This window comes from Megalobrama amblycephala, linkage group LG3 (assembly GCF_018812025.1).
Source record: "Megalobrama amblycephala isolate DHTTF-2021 linkage group LG3, ASM1881202v1, whole genome shotgun sequence".
In the NCBI taxonomy this organism is placed as follows: Eukaryota; Metazoa; Chordata; class Actinopteri; order Cypriniformes; family Xenocyprididae; genus Megalobrama; species Megalobrama amblycephala.
The window spans coordinates 54,461,475-54,479,068 of NC_063046.1; the positions used below are offsets into that span (position 1 = coordinate 54,461,475).

At 37.7% G+C, this 17,594-nt stretch overlaps 1 protein-coding gene across 1 annotated transcript in view; it reads right to left on the reverse strand.

Annotated features, from left to right (window-relative positions):
- Positions 1–1,918: 1,918 nt before the first annotated feature.
- dhx38 (DEAH (Asp-Glu-Ala-His) box polypeptide 38) overlaps positions 1,919–17,594 on the reverse strand; it is a 36,592-nt gene continuing 20,916 nt past the window's right edge. The window contains 8 exon segments of the mRNA XM_048186085.1: positions 1,919–3,053; positions 8,242–8,363; positions 8,458–8,553; positions 10,158–10,283; positions 10,386–10,520; positions 11,149–11,304; positions 11,407–11,561; positions 14,388–14,596. Of these exon segments, the coding sequence (XP_048042042.1) occupies positions 2,972–3,053; positions 8,242–8,363; positions 8,458–8,553; positions 10,158–10,283; positions 10,386–10,520; positions 11,149–11,304; positions 11,407–11,561; positions 14,388–14,596 (1,081 nt within the window). The 3' untranslated portion in view covers positions 1,919–2,971.

Here is a 17,594-nt window from a genome sequence, read left to right on the forward strand (position 1 = left end):
AATTGTTTTGACAACTAATTATTTTTTTTTAATATAATTGATCATATAGAGACTACAATGACAAAGACTGAACTGAAGAAATAATTCAGAAATGAAAGTAAATGCAACAATTTCATTTTAGAGTTTTTAATATATATTTTATACATTTTCAAGATTTTTCCAGACATAAATATACTATTTTGAGGACTGTGGGCACACACACACGCACACTTTTTTGCATTTACTCACTGCAGTGGACTCAAAAAAAACCAACAAAAAAAACCATTCAATTCCTGAACTGTTGACATTTTAAAAGTTAAATTTGTGTCATGTTTTTTTCACAGCAAAAGACATCCAACAAAGATGTCCATTTAGTGCATGTTTGCATTAACAATGGAAAAAAGGAATGCAAAATCGCATTCTGTTTAAAGGGGACCTATGATGCCCTTTTCACAAGATGTAATATAAATCTCTGGTGTCCCCAGACTGTGTCTGTGAAGTTTCAGCTCAAAATACCCCACAGATCATTTATTATAGCTTGTCAAATTTGCCCCTATTGGGGTGTGAGCAAAAACACCATTTTTTTTGTGTGTGTACCTTTAAATGCAAATGAGCTGCTGCTCCCGACCCCCTTTCCAGAAGAGGGTTCATGCTTCAGTTGCTCAACAACAACAATGCTTGACCCTCGTTTGTGAAGCAGTCCAGTGTAAAATGACGGCATGGCAACAACACTCTACTACAACAACTCTTCCTCTTCTCTAAAGCAGCTCAACATGACCTTGCCCCCTTTGTTCTCAGGGGCGGGGTTTATGTAAATTTTAGGGTTAGTGATATCACCAACCCAGGAAGAAGCTCGTTGTAGTCCCTACCAGCCATTTGTTGTAGTCCTTAAAAAGTGATTTCTTTGAGCACTGTAACACTGCAGATGTTTTTTATGCTCAAACAGCAACATTACACACTAACTAAAGTTAAAAAAGTGAAATCATAATCAGCCATCTCTTTAAACGACCCTAATGTGCAACAAAATTCCTTAATCTGTACCAGAACAGCTTCAGGCCTTTTGTATGTGCTTCGTTAAATATAGAGATGTTTTACTCAAGATGCCTTCCAAGGAGCTACCAAATAATCTATTTTTTATTTTTCTTCTCACTAACATTCAGATATTAAAATTAAATAAAACACCAACAATAAAAATAACTAGCTAAGTTAGCTGATTACCTTAATTCTTTCCCCGCCAGCATTAAAAAAAAGAAAGAAAAAAAAGTTGCCTGCCACCACCAGTGGCACCACCATAACACTTGCATGGCCCCAGAATATTTTAATAATAAATAATAATTTGTTACATTATAGCACTTTTCTTGGCATTCAAAGCGCTTTTACATATGGAAGTGGAGAATCTCAACCACTGCCACAATGTGCAATGTGAAACCAATCAGTATGGGGATGATTAGGAGGCCAGTGGGCAAATTTGGCCGGGATGCTGGGGTTAAACCCCTAATCTTTTATCCTGGGATTTTTAATGACCACAGAGAGTCCGCGCAATATTTTGTTGTATGAATATCTGAACATGCAATATATTAAAAGAAAGAACATCATAGCCTTTTAAACAAACAAAAAAAATGTAATCGCTTGTTTTTGCTTCTTTTTTGCACAAGTTTCGATCCAGAGATTCCGTACTCTTTCAGAAGATGCGTAAATCAGAAGATCCCTACCGTATAACAGTGAAAACACGGAAAACCAGAAAAGTCTTTCAATGATGGAGAAAAAGTTAAAAGATCGATATCGGTGTCAGTTACTGCCATTTACGCTTTCTCCAACTAGCGGATGCAATGAGACCTGTTTTCCTGTTCGTTCATGTGACACTTGACAAAGCCTATTGTGCAAATGTGTTAAAATGTACTGGTCCAATTACCACCTTACAAATAACACTAACAAAGTGTCGCTGTGTTCACTTCTTTAATATTGAAGATAAAACCATAAAATTGAATCACAGAATGAATTTTACATTTTCAAAAATATGGTTATTCCTATTTTCCTGCGAAAACATAATTCGCCCAAGTCTAAACTTGTTGACTTCTGCATATCTAAATCATACAAAAAAGGAAAAACACAATATACAGATATACTGTACACAACAGTAATGAAGACAAAGTTCAACAGACCTCTATTTCAAAGCTTCAGAAAACACAGAGCAGCAGAATGAAGCAAAATGACCCTCAGCGGAAAGCGGTTGATCACGTTGCGGTTTTTGCGAATTCGCAGGCCCGTCATCTCTGTCGGTACACGGTAGATCTGTTCGATGACTTGCAGCCCAATTGCATCAAAGACGACACAGGATTTGACTGCCGCCTGGTCAGTGTTGATTCCAGCAGAATGATGAAATATTCTAGCAATGTTTTTTGTCAGAATAACAAAGGCGTGCTTCATCCACAGGGGATTAACCTATCAAAGTACAGGAAGTTAATATTCATGGATGCTCTGTGTTCTCTGAAAGAATGATACAACAGCTGCATTTCACAAGCCAAAATATGAGAGGATGTGAATTACAATTCCAGGGTAAAGTGAATATTACAGAAGCGCATGAATAAATTTGGCTGTTCTGGTTTAAAGAAACACTTCAAACATAAAAAAGCCCTGTTGTTGGGCAAAGTATAACCAATAATGTCAAATAAAGATTTTTGTTTTCTTTAGTGCATTGAAAACTAAGAATGAAAAAGGTTTGTTTTTTTTAATTTAAAGAGCAGGTGCTGCACTAGCATCCACTTTTTTGTCAGCATTATTTGTGCTTCTTTTGCACTGTCTGGACTTTGTCTGAGGGGGAAGACATGATGACTGGAAATTTTCTCCTTATACAATTGCTCCTACTGCTGGCCAAACCCAGATGCTGCATGCGACAAACACTATGATGATCATAGTTTAAGAAAATTGCACTGACAGAAGCAACTGTACTAAACAACATCACGTTTGCAATATTACGTAGGTGAAATAAGCACTATAAGCCAAATCGGGCCGGGGTTCGTTTTGGCGTCATAGGCGTTTCTTCTTTCCTTCCTGGGGTGCAGATCTTGATTGACCTGTTTGAAAATGATGAAAAGACATTTTTATTACAGGATGTTCATTTAAATAGAAAGGTTGTGTGTGTGACTGTAATGTGCCATGCATCAGAAGTTGTGAGGTTTGCTCTAAGGTTAAATGAGAAGAATAGGCAGAGAGGAAAGGACAGTTTGTCTCTGAGGGGACCTGCGGGACACGGGTCTGATGTAGCTGACAGGGCGATCTATCATCTTTAATTACAGCACTGCACAGCGCTCCCCTCCTCACACCGCCAGCAATTACATCCATCAGGCCGTGACCCTCCTGCTCCTCCACCACAGACTGCGCTCACACCTCCATCACTTCACTTCTGCTGCCTGCCTGCCTGTCGTCCTCCCCTTTCAACTTTTAGCCAGTTTATACCTTTTTTTTTTTTTTTAAACCAAACATTCCAATTAACTAGATTTTTACATTCTCTGAAGAAATCGTGAGTTGTAAAACTCTCTGCCACTACGCTAGGGTGTCGTGAATTGCTCGCAATTCAGTTTAGACGTCATTATTAGTGCACGAGTCCGATTCATTGAGTTTGACTGTCATATTTGATACGCAAGGCCTCTAAATTATCAACAATCAAAACTTTGCTGAAAAACCTGTTGTACTCAATCTACTACATACCTTCTGTTGTCAGATTAACAGTTTATGCTTTTTTTTTAACCAAGTAAAAGGCCTTTTAGTATCATTCTGAAAAACTTCACTCCACTTCAGCTTGTGGTTTGTCTCCTTTTTCTGTGAAAACTTTATTTTTTATAAAGTAAATGCAAGAACAACTTTTATATTGTTAGTAATATTTCAAGATGAACACTTACTGGACTAAACTTCACTTGATTATCCATACATCACTTTTTTTTTTTTTTTGTAAAATCATGTTAAAATGCGAGTATTAAATATGATCCATCAGGCTTTTGAGGAACGTTTATTTGTTCATCTCTCAATCATCATCGTATGGCATTGCATGATATGTTTTGTCCTCCAAAATCAAATCAAAGCATTTAAATATCATCTTACTAAGACATATGATTGGGAGATATAGAGCAACAACTGATATTTATATGCATTTTATGTAAATAGTCTGCTATACTGTTATAAAGATTGATTTCATCTTACATTTTGTTCATAAATATCAGAAACTGCAACAAATTGCATATTCTCAGTTTGGGCCTCTGAATAAAAAAAAATAATAAATAAAAAAATAAAAAACTTGAGGTATGAGCTCTATATTCTCAGATATATATATACAGTCAAACCAAAAATTATTCAGACATTTTTTAATATTTTTAATATATTTTTACTAGTGGGTGCAGGGCACTATAGAGTAGACACTAAGTGAGGAGAGCAAAATAAAGTAAACTGTGATATATTATATTATATTATATCCCATAATTCTTCATACAGTGGACTACCAGTAAAATTTATAAAAATTTGGAACCAAAAATTATTCAGACACTTTGACCTGACCATGTTTTGCTTAAGCGTTATCTGACATAATTAAGATTATTTTTTCCTGACACAGTTTAACTCTAAGATCTTGTCATATTTTATTACCATTTTTCTAAACTGTAGTAAATAAACTGTATTCATGAATGAAATGTTCAAGGTGTCTGAATAAATCTTGGTTTGACTGTATAAGCCATAAAAGCCTGATGTATCACATACGATACTCAACAAAAAACATGTTTGCAAACTTCTTTATATATTTTGTCTAAAACGTCTTTATAGGGTTAAAGCTTAAAGGTGCCGAAGAACATGTTTTCAAAAGATGTAATATAAGTGTCCCCAGAATGTGTCTGTGACGTTTCAGCTCAAAATATCCTAGTTTTTTTTTATTAATTTTTTTAACTTCCTATCATTATAAATGCGCCGATTCAGGGTACCCCTTTAAATCTCGTGCTCCACGCCCCAAGAGCTCGCGCTCTCCTTAAACACCATAAACAAAGTTCACACAGCTAATATAACCCTCAAAATGGATCTTTACAAAGTGTTTGTCATGCAACATGTCTAATCGCGTAAGTACAGTATTTATTTGGATGTTTTGACTCATTTGATTCTGAATGAGTTTGATGGTGCTCTGTGGCTAAAGCTAACATTACACACTGTTGGAGAGATTTATAAAGAATGAAGTTGTGTTTATGAATTATACAGACTGAAAGTGTTTAAAAAATGAAAATAACGACGGCTCTTGTCTCCGTGAATACAGTAAGAAACGATGGTAACTTTAACCACATTTAACAGTACATTAGCAAAATGCTAACGAAACATTTAGAAAGACAATTTACAAATATCACTAAAAATAACATGATATCATGGATCATGTCAGTTATTATTGCTCCATCTGCCATTTTTCGCTGTTGTCCTTGCTTGCTTACCTAGTCTGATGATTCAGCTGTGCACAGATCCAGATGTTAATACTGGCTGCCCTTGTCTAATGCCTTGAACATGAGCTGGCATATGCAAATATTGGGGGCGTACCCCCCGACTGTTGCGTAACAGTCGGTGTTATGTTGAGATTCGCCTGTTCTTCGGAGGTCTTTTAAACAAATGAGATTTACACAAGAAGGAGGAAACAATGGAGTTTGAGACTCACTGTATGTCTTTTCCATGTGCTGAACTCTTGTTATTCAACTATGCCGAGGTAAATTCAATTTTTGAATCTAGGGCACCTTTAATATTTACTTTGCTAGCACACATTACTGCCTTGTGTTGAATAATTTGTCCGTGCGAGTTAATCCACAGAAAAAAATTGCATTAATCTTTAGTCAAAATCTGAAAATTTGCTTCCCCTTTAGAATGACGTTCTTCTCTGATAATGACAGCTTGATGGCTTGGGCTGAACATCCTTAAAGAGATATTTCACTTAAAAATGAAAATTCTGTCATCATTTACTCAGCCTCATGTTGTTCCAAACCTGTATGAATTGTTGAACACAAAATAATGTTGGTAATCAGACAGTTAACAGTAGCCTTTGACTTTCATAGTAGGAAAAAATACTATGGAAGTCAATGGCTACCGTCAACTGTCTGATCACCAACATTCTTCAAAATACTTTCAATAGAAGAAAGAAACTCATACAGGTTTGGAACAACATGAGAATTTTAATTTTTGGGGGAACTATGCCTTTAACCCCGGACAGTCTGCTGTGAGCGATAGACGGTGAGGAGGTGCCCTAAAATCAAGCCACGGCCTCTATATTTTCTCATTCATTATTCCGTCATACATCACAACACTGAAGTAAAGTAGGTTGCAAATTCAGTTCAGAGACTTTAAACTTTAACAAATGTCTTGTCTTAAAAATGAACTAAGTGAATAATTCCTCAAATTGTGTGGCTTGAAACAAGGTGTGCTATTACTTTTGTCTGGTAGACAATAAAAAAAATCCACTATTGGTATCCATTATTTTTGAATGAAGTAATGCATTATAAACATCTTTGGGCTTGTTGTTTGGGCTTGCCTTGTAAAGCGAGTCACTTTATGGACTTATGAATAAAGTGGGCAGTTGCTGGTCACAAACTTTTGGTCTTATTTCATTTTACTTTGGGCGATTGTCAGTATCTGAATTTTAAGAGAGTTAGAATGCAGCTATCACTCATTTAAATGACAGAACAGCGCATGTAAATACAGAATAGGATTAATCACTAAAAGTAGGGCTGCTACATCTCGATTCATGGAACAATTCTGGGATTTTCCGAATGCATCACGATTCTCTCTTGAATTGATTCTGAACTTAGTTTTTAACAGATGGCGCTCTAGGCTAGTTTTTAATCACATGCTCAAATGCTCACGAAGAAGAGCGCTCGTGCATTCGGCTGAGTCTCAGAATGCTTTTGTGATGCAAGATTAATGTGAAAAGCCCACTGCAAACACCCTTGTAATTCGCTTGAACCTTTTCGAACTTTATGAATGATTATTTTATAGAAGGTTCAAGTGGTGTGTGTAAGGAATTGGATGCAAGCAGAGTACGGCTGTTTCTAAAACACGCGGTGCCAATTGCTGTTAAAAACTAAGCTCAGAATCGATTCGAGAGAGAATCACGACGCATTTGGGAAATCTCAGAATCGATCCAGAATCATTTCTCGATTCACGATTCAGATCACTCTAGCAACACACTAAAAATCAGCAGAACACCTAAGAAACCACATAGCAACACCCTGGCAACCAAGCACAACCAACTTTATGTTTCACATAAGAGTGGCCATTTGTAAATTTGTCATTCTCTTCCAGTTATTTTTAGCTGTACAAAACTTATGCTGCTTGATATTGCAAACTGGTATTTCTTACCATATTATTTTAGCGTCTTAATTATACGCCACGTTCTTCTTGTTATTTCCCCGTAGTGGCTAATGAATAGTTAAGTCTCACACATTCACAAAAACTAGCTAAATTCCGCACTGAAAAGTAAGGTAAAGATATGGCAAGGCTTTTCAAAGCGTTTTCTTCAGAAGAAATGTAAAATGTCCTCTAAGTGACCTGTGGGTCCTGCAGGATTCAGGTCAGGTGAGATGAGATGAGCTGTGATCTCATCTTAGATCAGACAGCGTCTTCCTATCAGCTTATTTAAAACCCCATAAAGGCATCAGAACCCAAGAGGGAGGCCGGCACCTTAATTATCCATCTCCCCATCATGCAAATCAAAAGTCTAATCCCCACTTTTAATGTGATTATTGTCAGGACGTCCATCACACGGACTGTCAGCCGAAGGCTTTGATACAGAGATAAAAGTCCTGATTAATTAATGAAGTGTTATTTTACAGGACACATTTTCCGCTTTTGTGGAGCTGACAGGTGTGTGTAAAATTAATTTCCAGGATTAGTCTGAAAATTAGCGTCTGTCTCTCTCCTCCCCGTCCGAGGCAGTACAATTTAAATTGCTACAGTAATGGGGGTCAGCCAGGAGTCAATATTATTTCTTTTTCTCTCCTGTGGAGACGGGAGGTGAGAATAGCTCATCATGGAGAAGACAAGGAGACGCTAGGTGAGGAAAGAGATGAGGAGGGTGTGAGGGGGATAATAGTCTTCCCAAAAATTGCGACATTAGTATTTCAGCACGGCAGCCATTTGATGGCTTCCTTCTAAATAGGATGATTCCGATTTCGTGAGAGTGCGAGCAGTCGTTCTAAAGAGCAGGAAGTGACTCTAAACCCTGAGCGACAGCAGTATTTGTGATGGCTGAAGTACCTGACGCTGCCCAGGTTATTCTTCCTCTCCTGCTCCTCTTTCCGTGCAAGGATCTGTTGTTGTGCAAGGGACATCTCCTCCTCCATGTTGGAGATCTCCTCCTTGGCTCTCCTTCGGTTCTCCTGGAAGGGGGACCAAAAGTGAGCGAGACCAAAATGGAGACAGATATATACTGCAAGTGTTGAATCTGTGATATTCAGGAAGGATGTTTCTCACCTGTCTGCTCTTGTTTGCATGTTTGATACTGTAGAACATGGGCCCGAGCTCAGCCAGCCACTCGCCGTCCACTGCCGTCACACACTGCATGTACTCCTGAAAAACAAAAACACACATGAGTGTCATCAAATAACTATTTACCAGGGCTCTGGGATATGCACTGCAGGGCCCATAAAAAGTCGCTGTTTGGATTTTTTGGAAGAGTCTATGATTGCATCATTATTGCAGTGATTCTAGCATGTTTGGCAACAGTTCTTTTAACCCTAATTGATGGAGTGTGTAGCTTTTCATTTCTTAAACAACCATGTAGGAAGATGTATCATTATCATATTCCAGGACTGCAAAGCTAAGATTCATCAGGCTCAAATTGTGAAAGAATGGTTGGGAGGGAGCATGAAAATTCATTGAAAGTCTTTGGGATGTGCTGGAGGAGACTTTACAGAGTGCTCACCTCTTGCATTGTCAATAAAAGATCTTGACCAAAAATTGATGCACCTCTTGATGGAAATAAATGTTGTGATATTATTTCTATAAAAAGGTCATCAAGAATTTTTTTTTTTTTTTTTTGGCCAGGCAATGTAATATTCACAAAATTACAAAATAATATTTTTTATATTTTTAAATAATAATTATTGTGAATAGCATGAAGATTTTAAGGCGCTTTTTTGTCAGAAGCAAAAATAAATAAATAAATAAATGATGACAAAAGTCTGGAAGTTTCTGCAAATCAGTTTGTTCAGCCTGTTAACAAATTGATTCAAAATGTATTTATTGATTCAATTTAATTAAATTAATTTGTATCACTAAAAAACTCAGCATGTATTTAACATGCTTATTGCCATGCTATATTGGTGTTCATAAATAAAAAAATATTTCTTCATTTTGTGAATAACATTGTGTAAAACATGCCTAGTTTATATTGAAATTGATTTTCTACAGTAATTCTTTAATTCGTGCATTAAATATTTTGCATCTGATTGATGTATCTCTATCTATCTATCTATCTATCTATATATATATATATATATATATATATATAATATATATAAATAAAAGTGACAGAAATGTTTTGTAACATTATACTGTAAACTTTTTCAAATGAATTGTTCTTTTTCTAAGAACCCTGAAAAAACATATCATGGTTTCCACAAAAATATTAAATCAGCAAAAACTGTTTTCAACAGTTAATAAATGTAATAATAATAAGAAGAAATGTTTCTTGAGCATCAAATCAGTATATTAGAATGATTTCTTGAAGGATCATGTGACACTGAAGACTGGAGAAATGGTGCTGAAAATGCAGACTTATCACAAGAATAAATAAATACAGTAACACTTTATTGTTACATGTTGCATGTAGTTACTATAGTAATAACTATAAATTATGCATAATTACACGCAACTATCCCTAAACCACACCCTAACCTAACCCTAACCCTATAGTATGTACATGTTTTAATTAATATTAGTCAGTTCATAAGAGTGTAAATGTATAATTGCACTGAAAGAAGGATACCTTAAAATAAAGTGTAACCACAAATACAAATAGTTTATAAATACAACAGTGGAAAAACAACCGAACAAGGAACAGGATCAGGAAATGTTGCTAACTGGATTCAAACTTGTATCACCCACATAAGCACCACATCTCATTCTAACTTAAGTCACTTCACATTTAAGGGCTGAGGAGGAAGAAGTACCTTTGTGGTCATGACCAATTCATGGTAGATGATGTAGTCAGGGGTGTAGCCCATCCCGAACAGAGCGCTGGTGGGGTGCAGATGGCAGGGCATCCCAGTTCTCACATTCACATACTCCCCTATTCCCTAAACACACAGATACAAGGCATGAAGACACATCACTTCAGGTGTTGCTTGATGAAACTGAACCCAACATTACATTGCCAAATATGCTAAGTAGCTGTGAACCTTTAATTTAGCTGCCTGGTGAAAGTACGCAGCACAGATGCACTTCCTGATCACATCCCAGTCAGAGCCGCTGGAGATCAGGTTCATTTTCTGCTGCACCATGATGTCTTTGAGCTGAGATCGAACCTCACGCACCTGTGAGGAACACACATTGTTATTAGTGTAAACTCTAATAAAAGAAATAGCATGCTTAATTGTGCACTAAACGTTCAAAGAAAATGTAGTGTTAAATATTTAAAAAGCCAACAAATAACATCTCTGAATATTATCCAGAAGGACCTCAACATTAGAAAAGTTCCTTATTTCAGTCTGATCTTTAGATTGGCATTTAAAAATGTAAAAAATTTGGTTGTCAAATTAAAATTGTGAACATTTCTCTCTCTCTCTCTCTATTATTTATATATATATATATATATATATATATATATATATATATATATATATATATATATATATATAGAGTTCCAGATTAAATAAATAATGAATGTATGAATGGAAGAATTTCAGGATGGGACAGAGCCAACTTATATTGTTACTCATTTCTCAAGCAAAGAGAATATTTACCTAGAAGTCTTAAAGGGACAGGAGCAAAGAATATGCACATTAGCTGTAATGGTCAAAGACTGAACATTTTTCATGAAAATCCATTCTGACAATTGTAAGTGGACTTCAGGGAAAATTTTAAATAACATGTCATGGAATGATATTGCCCCTTTAATGAATGAATTTGATTGGTTGAGAGTGACGCCTCAGGTTGACGCACCTTACGCATGGCTTTGGTGTGGATGAAGTGATCGTTACACCATATGCTGGAGTAATTGTTGTTCTTCCACTGCAGGTAAACGTTGAGGTATGTCAGGTGATCACTCTCAGGCACTGAGAACTTCTCTCTCACCTGGTCACTCTCCTCCTCTCGACCCTAGACGAGTAACAGGCAGTTTTTTAGCACTTCAGAAACAGAACCCGCATGTACAGCACATTTGCTGGTCAGTAGGTTCTAGTAAAGAGCCTAGTAACATACCTTTGGTCTGTAGAAGATGGATGGCACTGACAACATGGAGACGATGATAAGGATGTCAGCACTGCAGGCCATGTCACATGACACGATCAGCATTTTCGACAGAGCCGGATCCAGAGGAAACTCCACCATGAGCCGCCCGGTGGGTGTCAGAGCGCCTGAGACAGAGACGAGAAGAAAGCATCCTCAAATACAGGCAAAAGTCAAAAGGGATTAGAAAGCACACCTCTTTCAGAAGTGCTGATGGTGGGAAAATGATTCCACATTGAGATTCTCATCAAACTTTTCAGAAGCTCAGATTTCAAAGATTACATGACAGACTAAGAAGATTAGTGAGAGAGCGCCGTGAAAAGCAGAGAAGATATTTGGGCAGGTAAGCCTTAATCAGAAATAATCTGCTGTTAACACGAGACGAGAGCTGGAGGGAAAAGCGCTCCACATAGTCAAATCCCCACAAACCCTGAGAGATACGCAGGAAATGAGATTGAGATCCCTCTCTGGTCACATAGACAGTTTTACTTCAGTTGCTACAGCTGAACTTTGAGTAAGACCTTAATACTTCACTGCAGCACTTCACAAGCTTAAATCTACTCAACCAGAATGCAAGTTACACTCAAGAGATTTCCCCCCCCCAAAAAATAATGTCACTACCATCAGTTATCTTTAAACATTGATATATCTAAACACTGACGAGTGAAAATATACTCAGTAAAAAAGAAACATTCCTTTTGAGGATACTGTATTTTAAAGGGGACCTATTATGGCCCTTTTTACAATACGTCTCTGGTGTCCCCAGAATGTGTCTGTGAAGTTTCAGCTCAAAATACCCCACAGATCATTTATTATAGCTTGTCAAATTTGCTTCTAACTGGGTGTGAGCAAAAACACGCCATTTTTTGTGTGTGTCCCTTTAAATGCAAATGAGCTGCTGCTCCCGGCCCACTTTCCAGAAGAGGGCGGAGCTTTAACAGCTCACGCTTCGGTTGCTCAACAACAACAAAGCTGGAGAATCTCACGCAGCCAAAATGAGGATTGTCAGTAACGGTGTTCAGCCTTACATTGTTCAAACCGGAAGTCGACGCTGATGGAGAGACTCAGGAAGAAGTTACAACTTTTAGAATGAAACTGGACGTTTCTGAACTGGTTAGTGGATAAATTTATGTAGTTGCTGTGGAGTTGATTCAACTTCATCGACTAGCATGTGCCGTCATGTTCAATCTTTTATGCAAATCCAGCGTTGAATTGATCCCTCGTTTGTGAAAGCAGTTCAGGCGTAAAATGACAGGCATGGCAACAACACTCTACTACAACAACTCTCCCTCATGTCTAAAGCATGGCCTCACCCCCTTTGTTGCATGTTCTCAGGGGCGGGGTTTATGTAAATTTTCAGGTTAGTGATGTCAGCAACCCGGAAAGAAGCTCATTGTAGTCCCTACCAGCCATTTGTTGTAGTCCTTAATAAGCGATTTCTGTAAAAGAAAATATCTCCCTTTGCATTGACCTTTGAGCGTTGTAACTTTGCAGATGTTGTTTATGCTCAAACAGCAACATTACACACTAACTAAAATTTAAAAAAAATTAAAATTACAATCATTAAGGTCAGTGTTACAGTAACTACAGAGACCTTTCTACTGCTTCTGAAAAATCACAAAAGTTTCCCAGGGTCCCTGATCACCTGGGTGAACATGCCATAGTCCTGCTGCAGGGAGACAAGAGGGCTGCAGATGTGAACAGAGCAATAAAATGCAATGTTCATAACGTAAGACACCTTAGTGCTACAGGGAGGACAACTGATCGAACCAGATACTGAATCAGGTCAACACGTTTCTCAGGCGTCCTTTACTTAAAGGTGCTACAGAGGATCTTTTCGGCGACTGAGAAACCAAAGACTGAGTTTTTGAAATGAGCGCATGCGTAAGAACAGCCCCCCTCCTTCACAACTCATTTAGAGGGAACACCTCCCAAAACTCGTGCACGAGTATTGGAACACGAGTGTTTACCACCGGCATTCGCTGTGTCGTGTTAGTGGATTCATTATGTCGGACTCACCGCAGGTAACTCATAATCTGCAGTTGTTACTCCTGTCTCCTGACAAAAACATTGCATGCGGCGCCTGTGGAGTGTGGAAAGTTACTGGAGCGCGCAGCCGCGCACGTCTCGCACAAGGAACGTCACGGCAGTGATTGACAAGCCAGAGAGCCAATCGTTTACGCGACGATTGCGTAAACGATTGGCTGATGTTTTTAAGGCCCTACCTCGTGCACAGATGATGTATATTAATATTATTCCTTTCAGTGCACCTAATAAATAGTCTTTTATCAGTTAGTAAAGACAGTTTCAAGTAATATTGCAAAAATGTATAAAACAAAACATCCTCTGTAGCACCTTTAAACTGCATCTGACAGAAGAGTCAACAGCATTCATGCACGTCTTTCAAAATAAATGTTTCACATCAGAAAAACATTTAGAATTAAGTTAATACACACTCCACGACCCCGTTAAAACAGTTTTGCGACCCACTTTTGAAACACTACTTTAAACAGCATTCAAAATAAAAGTATTTTTAAAAATGTTATATCATGTGCATTACAATTAAACAAATTTATCAAAAAAAATATTATTTTGCTTGCTTATTTTATATCATTATTATTAATTAGCTTCTCTATTTTAAGCATTGCTTTGATTCTAAATTAAAGAATCAACCTCACCATCAAGCATTTTCCTGGTTTCCTATTATGAATGTGGCCTTCTATGTCACACTATGTCATAATTACAACATATAAACGCACACTTAATCCTGACATTATTTGATCATTCCTAATACCATTATCCAATACAGTATACAGTAGTTAATGTCTCTGAAGAGCCAGATTCACTCTAACTGTTCCTTATGATAAAAAGTGGCAAAAGGGACAAAAAATTAAAATTAAGAGAGATTTTCGTGGTCCAATGCTGATTCAATGTCTGAGGCTGAGTGGTCTCACCTGTGTTGTCAAGAGCTCCCAAGATCCACAGCTGGTACATGGAGTTCAGCATGTTGTCTTCAGGTGGTGGATCCATGAAGTGGAAGAGCAGAAGGTCTTGCACTCCCAGTGACTTGAGCAGCAGCACAACATTGGCCAGGTTAGTGCGCTGGATCTCTGGGATGGTGGTGGTGAGCATTTCATTCTTGAAGGCACTCTGAGTGTACAACCTGAAGTGAACAAACACAATGGAAAGAAAGATCCATTCATTTTCATAATAACATGTCTGACACAATGTGATACAGTGGCGAGCGAAAAATCCAGTGTATTCCTTGTTATTCCAATGTTATCTACATTATATTTCATCTCCAACAGCATTGTGAACTTTTATAAATATACATTTGGTCATTAACTTTTAAATGGATCATTATGCAAACACATGAAGAGAGTTTTCTGCATGAAAGACCCACGACTGGCAGATCAATGTACTACTTAATTAAATTAAATATGAAGGATTTTAACTGTGACGAGATGATTGACAGGCCAGTTTAAATGGTGACACGATGCACGTGACAGAGTGCTCCGTTAAAGATGCAATTATGACAATGTCCCAAAGCTTGCCTACTATTCTGCTACACACTCAAATGTATGTACTTTTTCCTTCTCAAAAACAGTATTTTTAGGGCATAGTATGAGTTGACCTGGGTAGCTCCACCCACAGTGTAAATCTCATTGGTCCAAAAACCCACTGCACATAACTGTATTTACGTATGTTCTGACTGGCAGTGATTTGCTTCAACTGCACCAGTTTGATGAATTAAATGCTTTCATTTTATTAGAAAGGTATGGAATAAAATTAAAGAGAACTGGGCAAGATACAATCTGAATAAACATTTAATGCAAAAAGTCCAAATAAAGACTTATACATGACATATGCATGCATGTAACACACCAATGAAAAAGTTCTCTACCTCCAACCTTTAGAAGAGCTAGAGGGAAGCCCTTAACAATGAGCTATATCCAAACTGCCTCTGAGCATCTTAAAATATCACAGCTCTCCTCGCTGCTCCATAAAGACAGATCTGAGAGAACAGCAGATTTCTGCAGCTATTCAACAAAATGGATAATCCCTCAGAAGATGGCGTGAAGAAGTAACTCTGGGAAGCTCTGTAGTACAGCGTATGCATTTATGCATATCAGTCCTTCTGGCTCTTGTGAAAGTGCCGCAATCACAGCCAGAGCTTTTGAGTTACGCATTCATCACACACGCACATGGCTCTTGGCCACGTTACAAAGCGCCTGGCTGAACAGAATTGATTCTTGATGCACAGATGTTTGGTAAAGGACGCATGCGACTAATCCTAGATGTGCCACACACTTTCACGAGCAACCAAAAACACTCACAGGGAGGCAAAACAATCACTTGTGTGACTGTAAAACAGCGAGACAGCGTGTCATTGCATCTTTGGGGCTGTGCAGATTTGAAAAAGGTCACAGTCAAAAAGCCCAGAGGAGCCTTTGTCTCAAATCCTCAGAGGTGTAAACAAAAAATTAAACTGTGTGAAATCCTCTCAAGATTACTGTCCCGTCCCCCTCCTGCAGTCGCCCTGCCTCACTGATAGAGGTTTCAGAAAAGAGTGAGTAAAAAGAAGAATAAAGCTCATGGACACACTGTTCATCTGCCTGTATTAGCAAAGAGAGGCCAGAGTCTGTATTTACACCACAGAGACACCTGAACGATTCACTTCATCTGGATGATTCGTTTCAGTATACTGGATCAAAAAACTGATTCATCAACTGATTCTCACCTTAAAGTCAGCATGTAATAAAAATGTAAAACCATTCATGTGTGTACCTTTTTTTTTTTTACCTTGTAATTTTAATCAAAATACGTTAACTCGAATCTACTGGTGAAATGACAGACATCTTTATGGTGAATTATGCAGGACTTCTCCAATCATTTATTGAGCTTAAACCCCGCTTAGAAGATCACGTTCATCTGCCTCCACTTTCAAATGCCCACGTCTCAACAACCTTTGCATAGAAACAAGTCCTGCCCTACAGTTTTTCTTTTTCGATAATCTGTTACACTCAGATGTACATCACAATTTGGAAGAAAAGATCTGTCGCTACTTCCATTGAAGCGTAACTTCAATTTCCAGCCTCCTTTGAAGCATCTCTGTCTCAAAAAGGCACTGTACAGCATATTATATTTCATTCTATTTTATGCTACAAAACAGCAAAGAATTAATCACAGTTTCCACAAAAAATATTAAGCAGCAAAAACTCATCCCTAAAAAGTAGAACACACAACGACAAAATCATGGTGAAATCATCAAAATGAGAAAGTCATTGTCATAAACCTTTTTGCCCCTTTGCACAAGGACGATCAACTTTTAAGCAAGTGATACATCGTTTCTAAATATGGATAAACAAATATATTAATGATGTTTTTGGATCGCTAGACTTCTTTTATCAACCCTCTATGGACACACTGAAGCTTGAGTCGCCATTGGCTAGTAATTTTTTTTTTTTTTTTTTACTCATCAGACTTTTTTTTTTTTTTTTTACATGGAATGCAAGAATGCAAATGAAAAAAAAAAATCTACAAAAAATTCTATATTCATAAAATATAAATATAAAACAAATTTCATACACTATTAAAGTCAAGTAAACAGTCTGTTGTTTAACATTAAAAACACAGGCAGCAGAAGGAAAATTAGGCTGCTGTCACTTTAAGAGCTAATGCACTGATCCAATTTACTGATACTGTTACACGTTTTCTTTCTCGGCTGTTTACATTCACTTAAGACATAACCGACTATGTTTACTAGCATACTCGCCAAGACAGGCATTTTGACATAATTTTGCGTGAAACTCTGTTCAAGCACGTGAAAGAGAACTTAATTCAGTACTCACATGCTGTCAGATGCGGCTTTCTGGCCGCTCGCTTCTGATGTGCAGATTGCGCACACAAAATTTCTCACACAGCGTGCACAAGTTATCTTTCGCGTCTTCTTGCGCTTGAATGTTTAAACTAGCAAGGCTTAAAAACAAGTGCAAATGATAAACTTTCACGACGATGCGTAAAATCGGCAACAGTTCTGTCAACGAGGAATGCATGCACTCTCTCTTTTCTCTCACGGCGAGTGCGCTTGTGTGACAGAATGTGCCAGAGGGCGCTCTAAGCAAAGCAACGGTGTGTAAAGTTCAGCAGGCAATGAAATG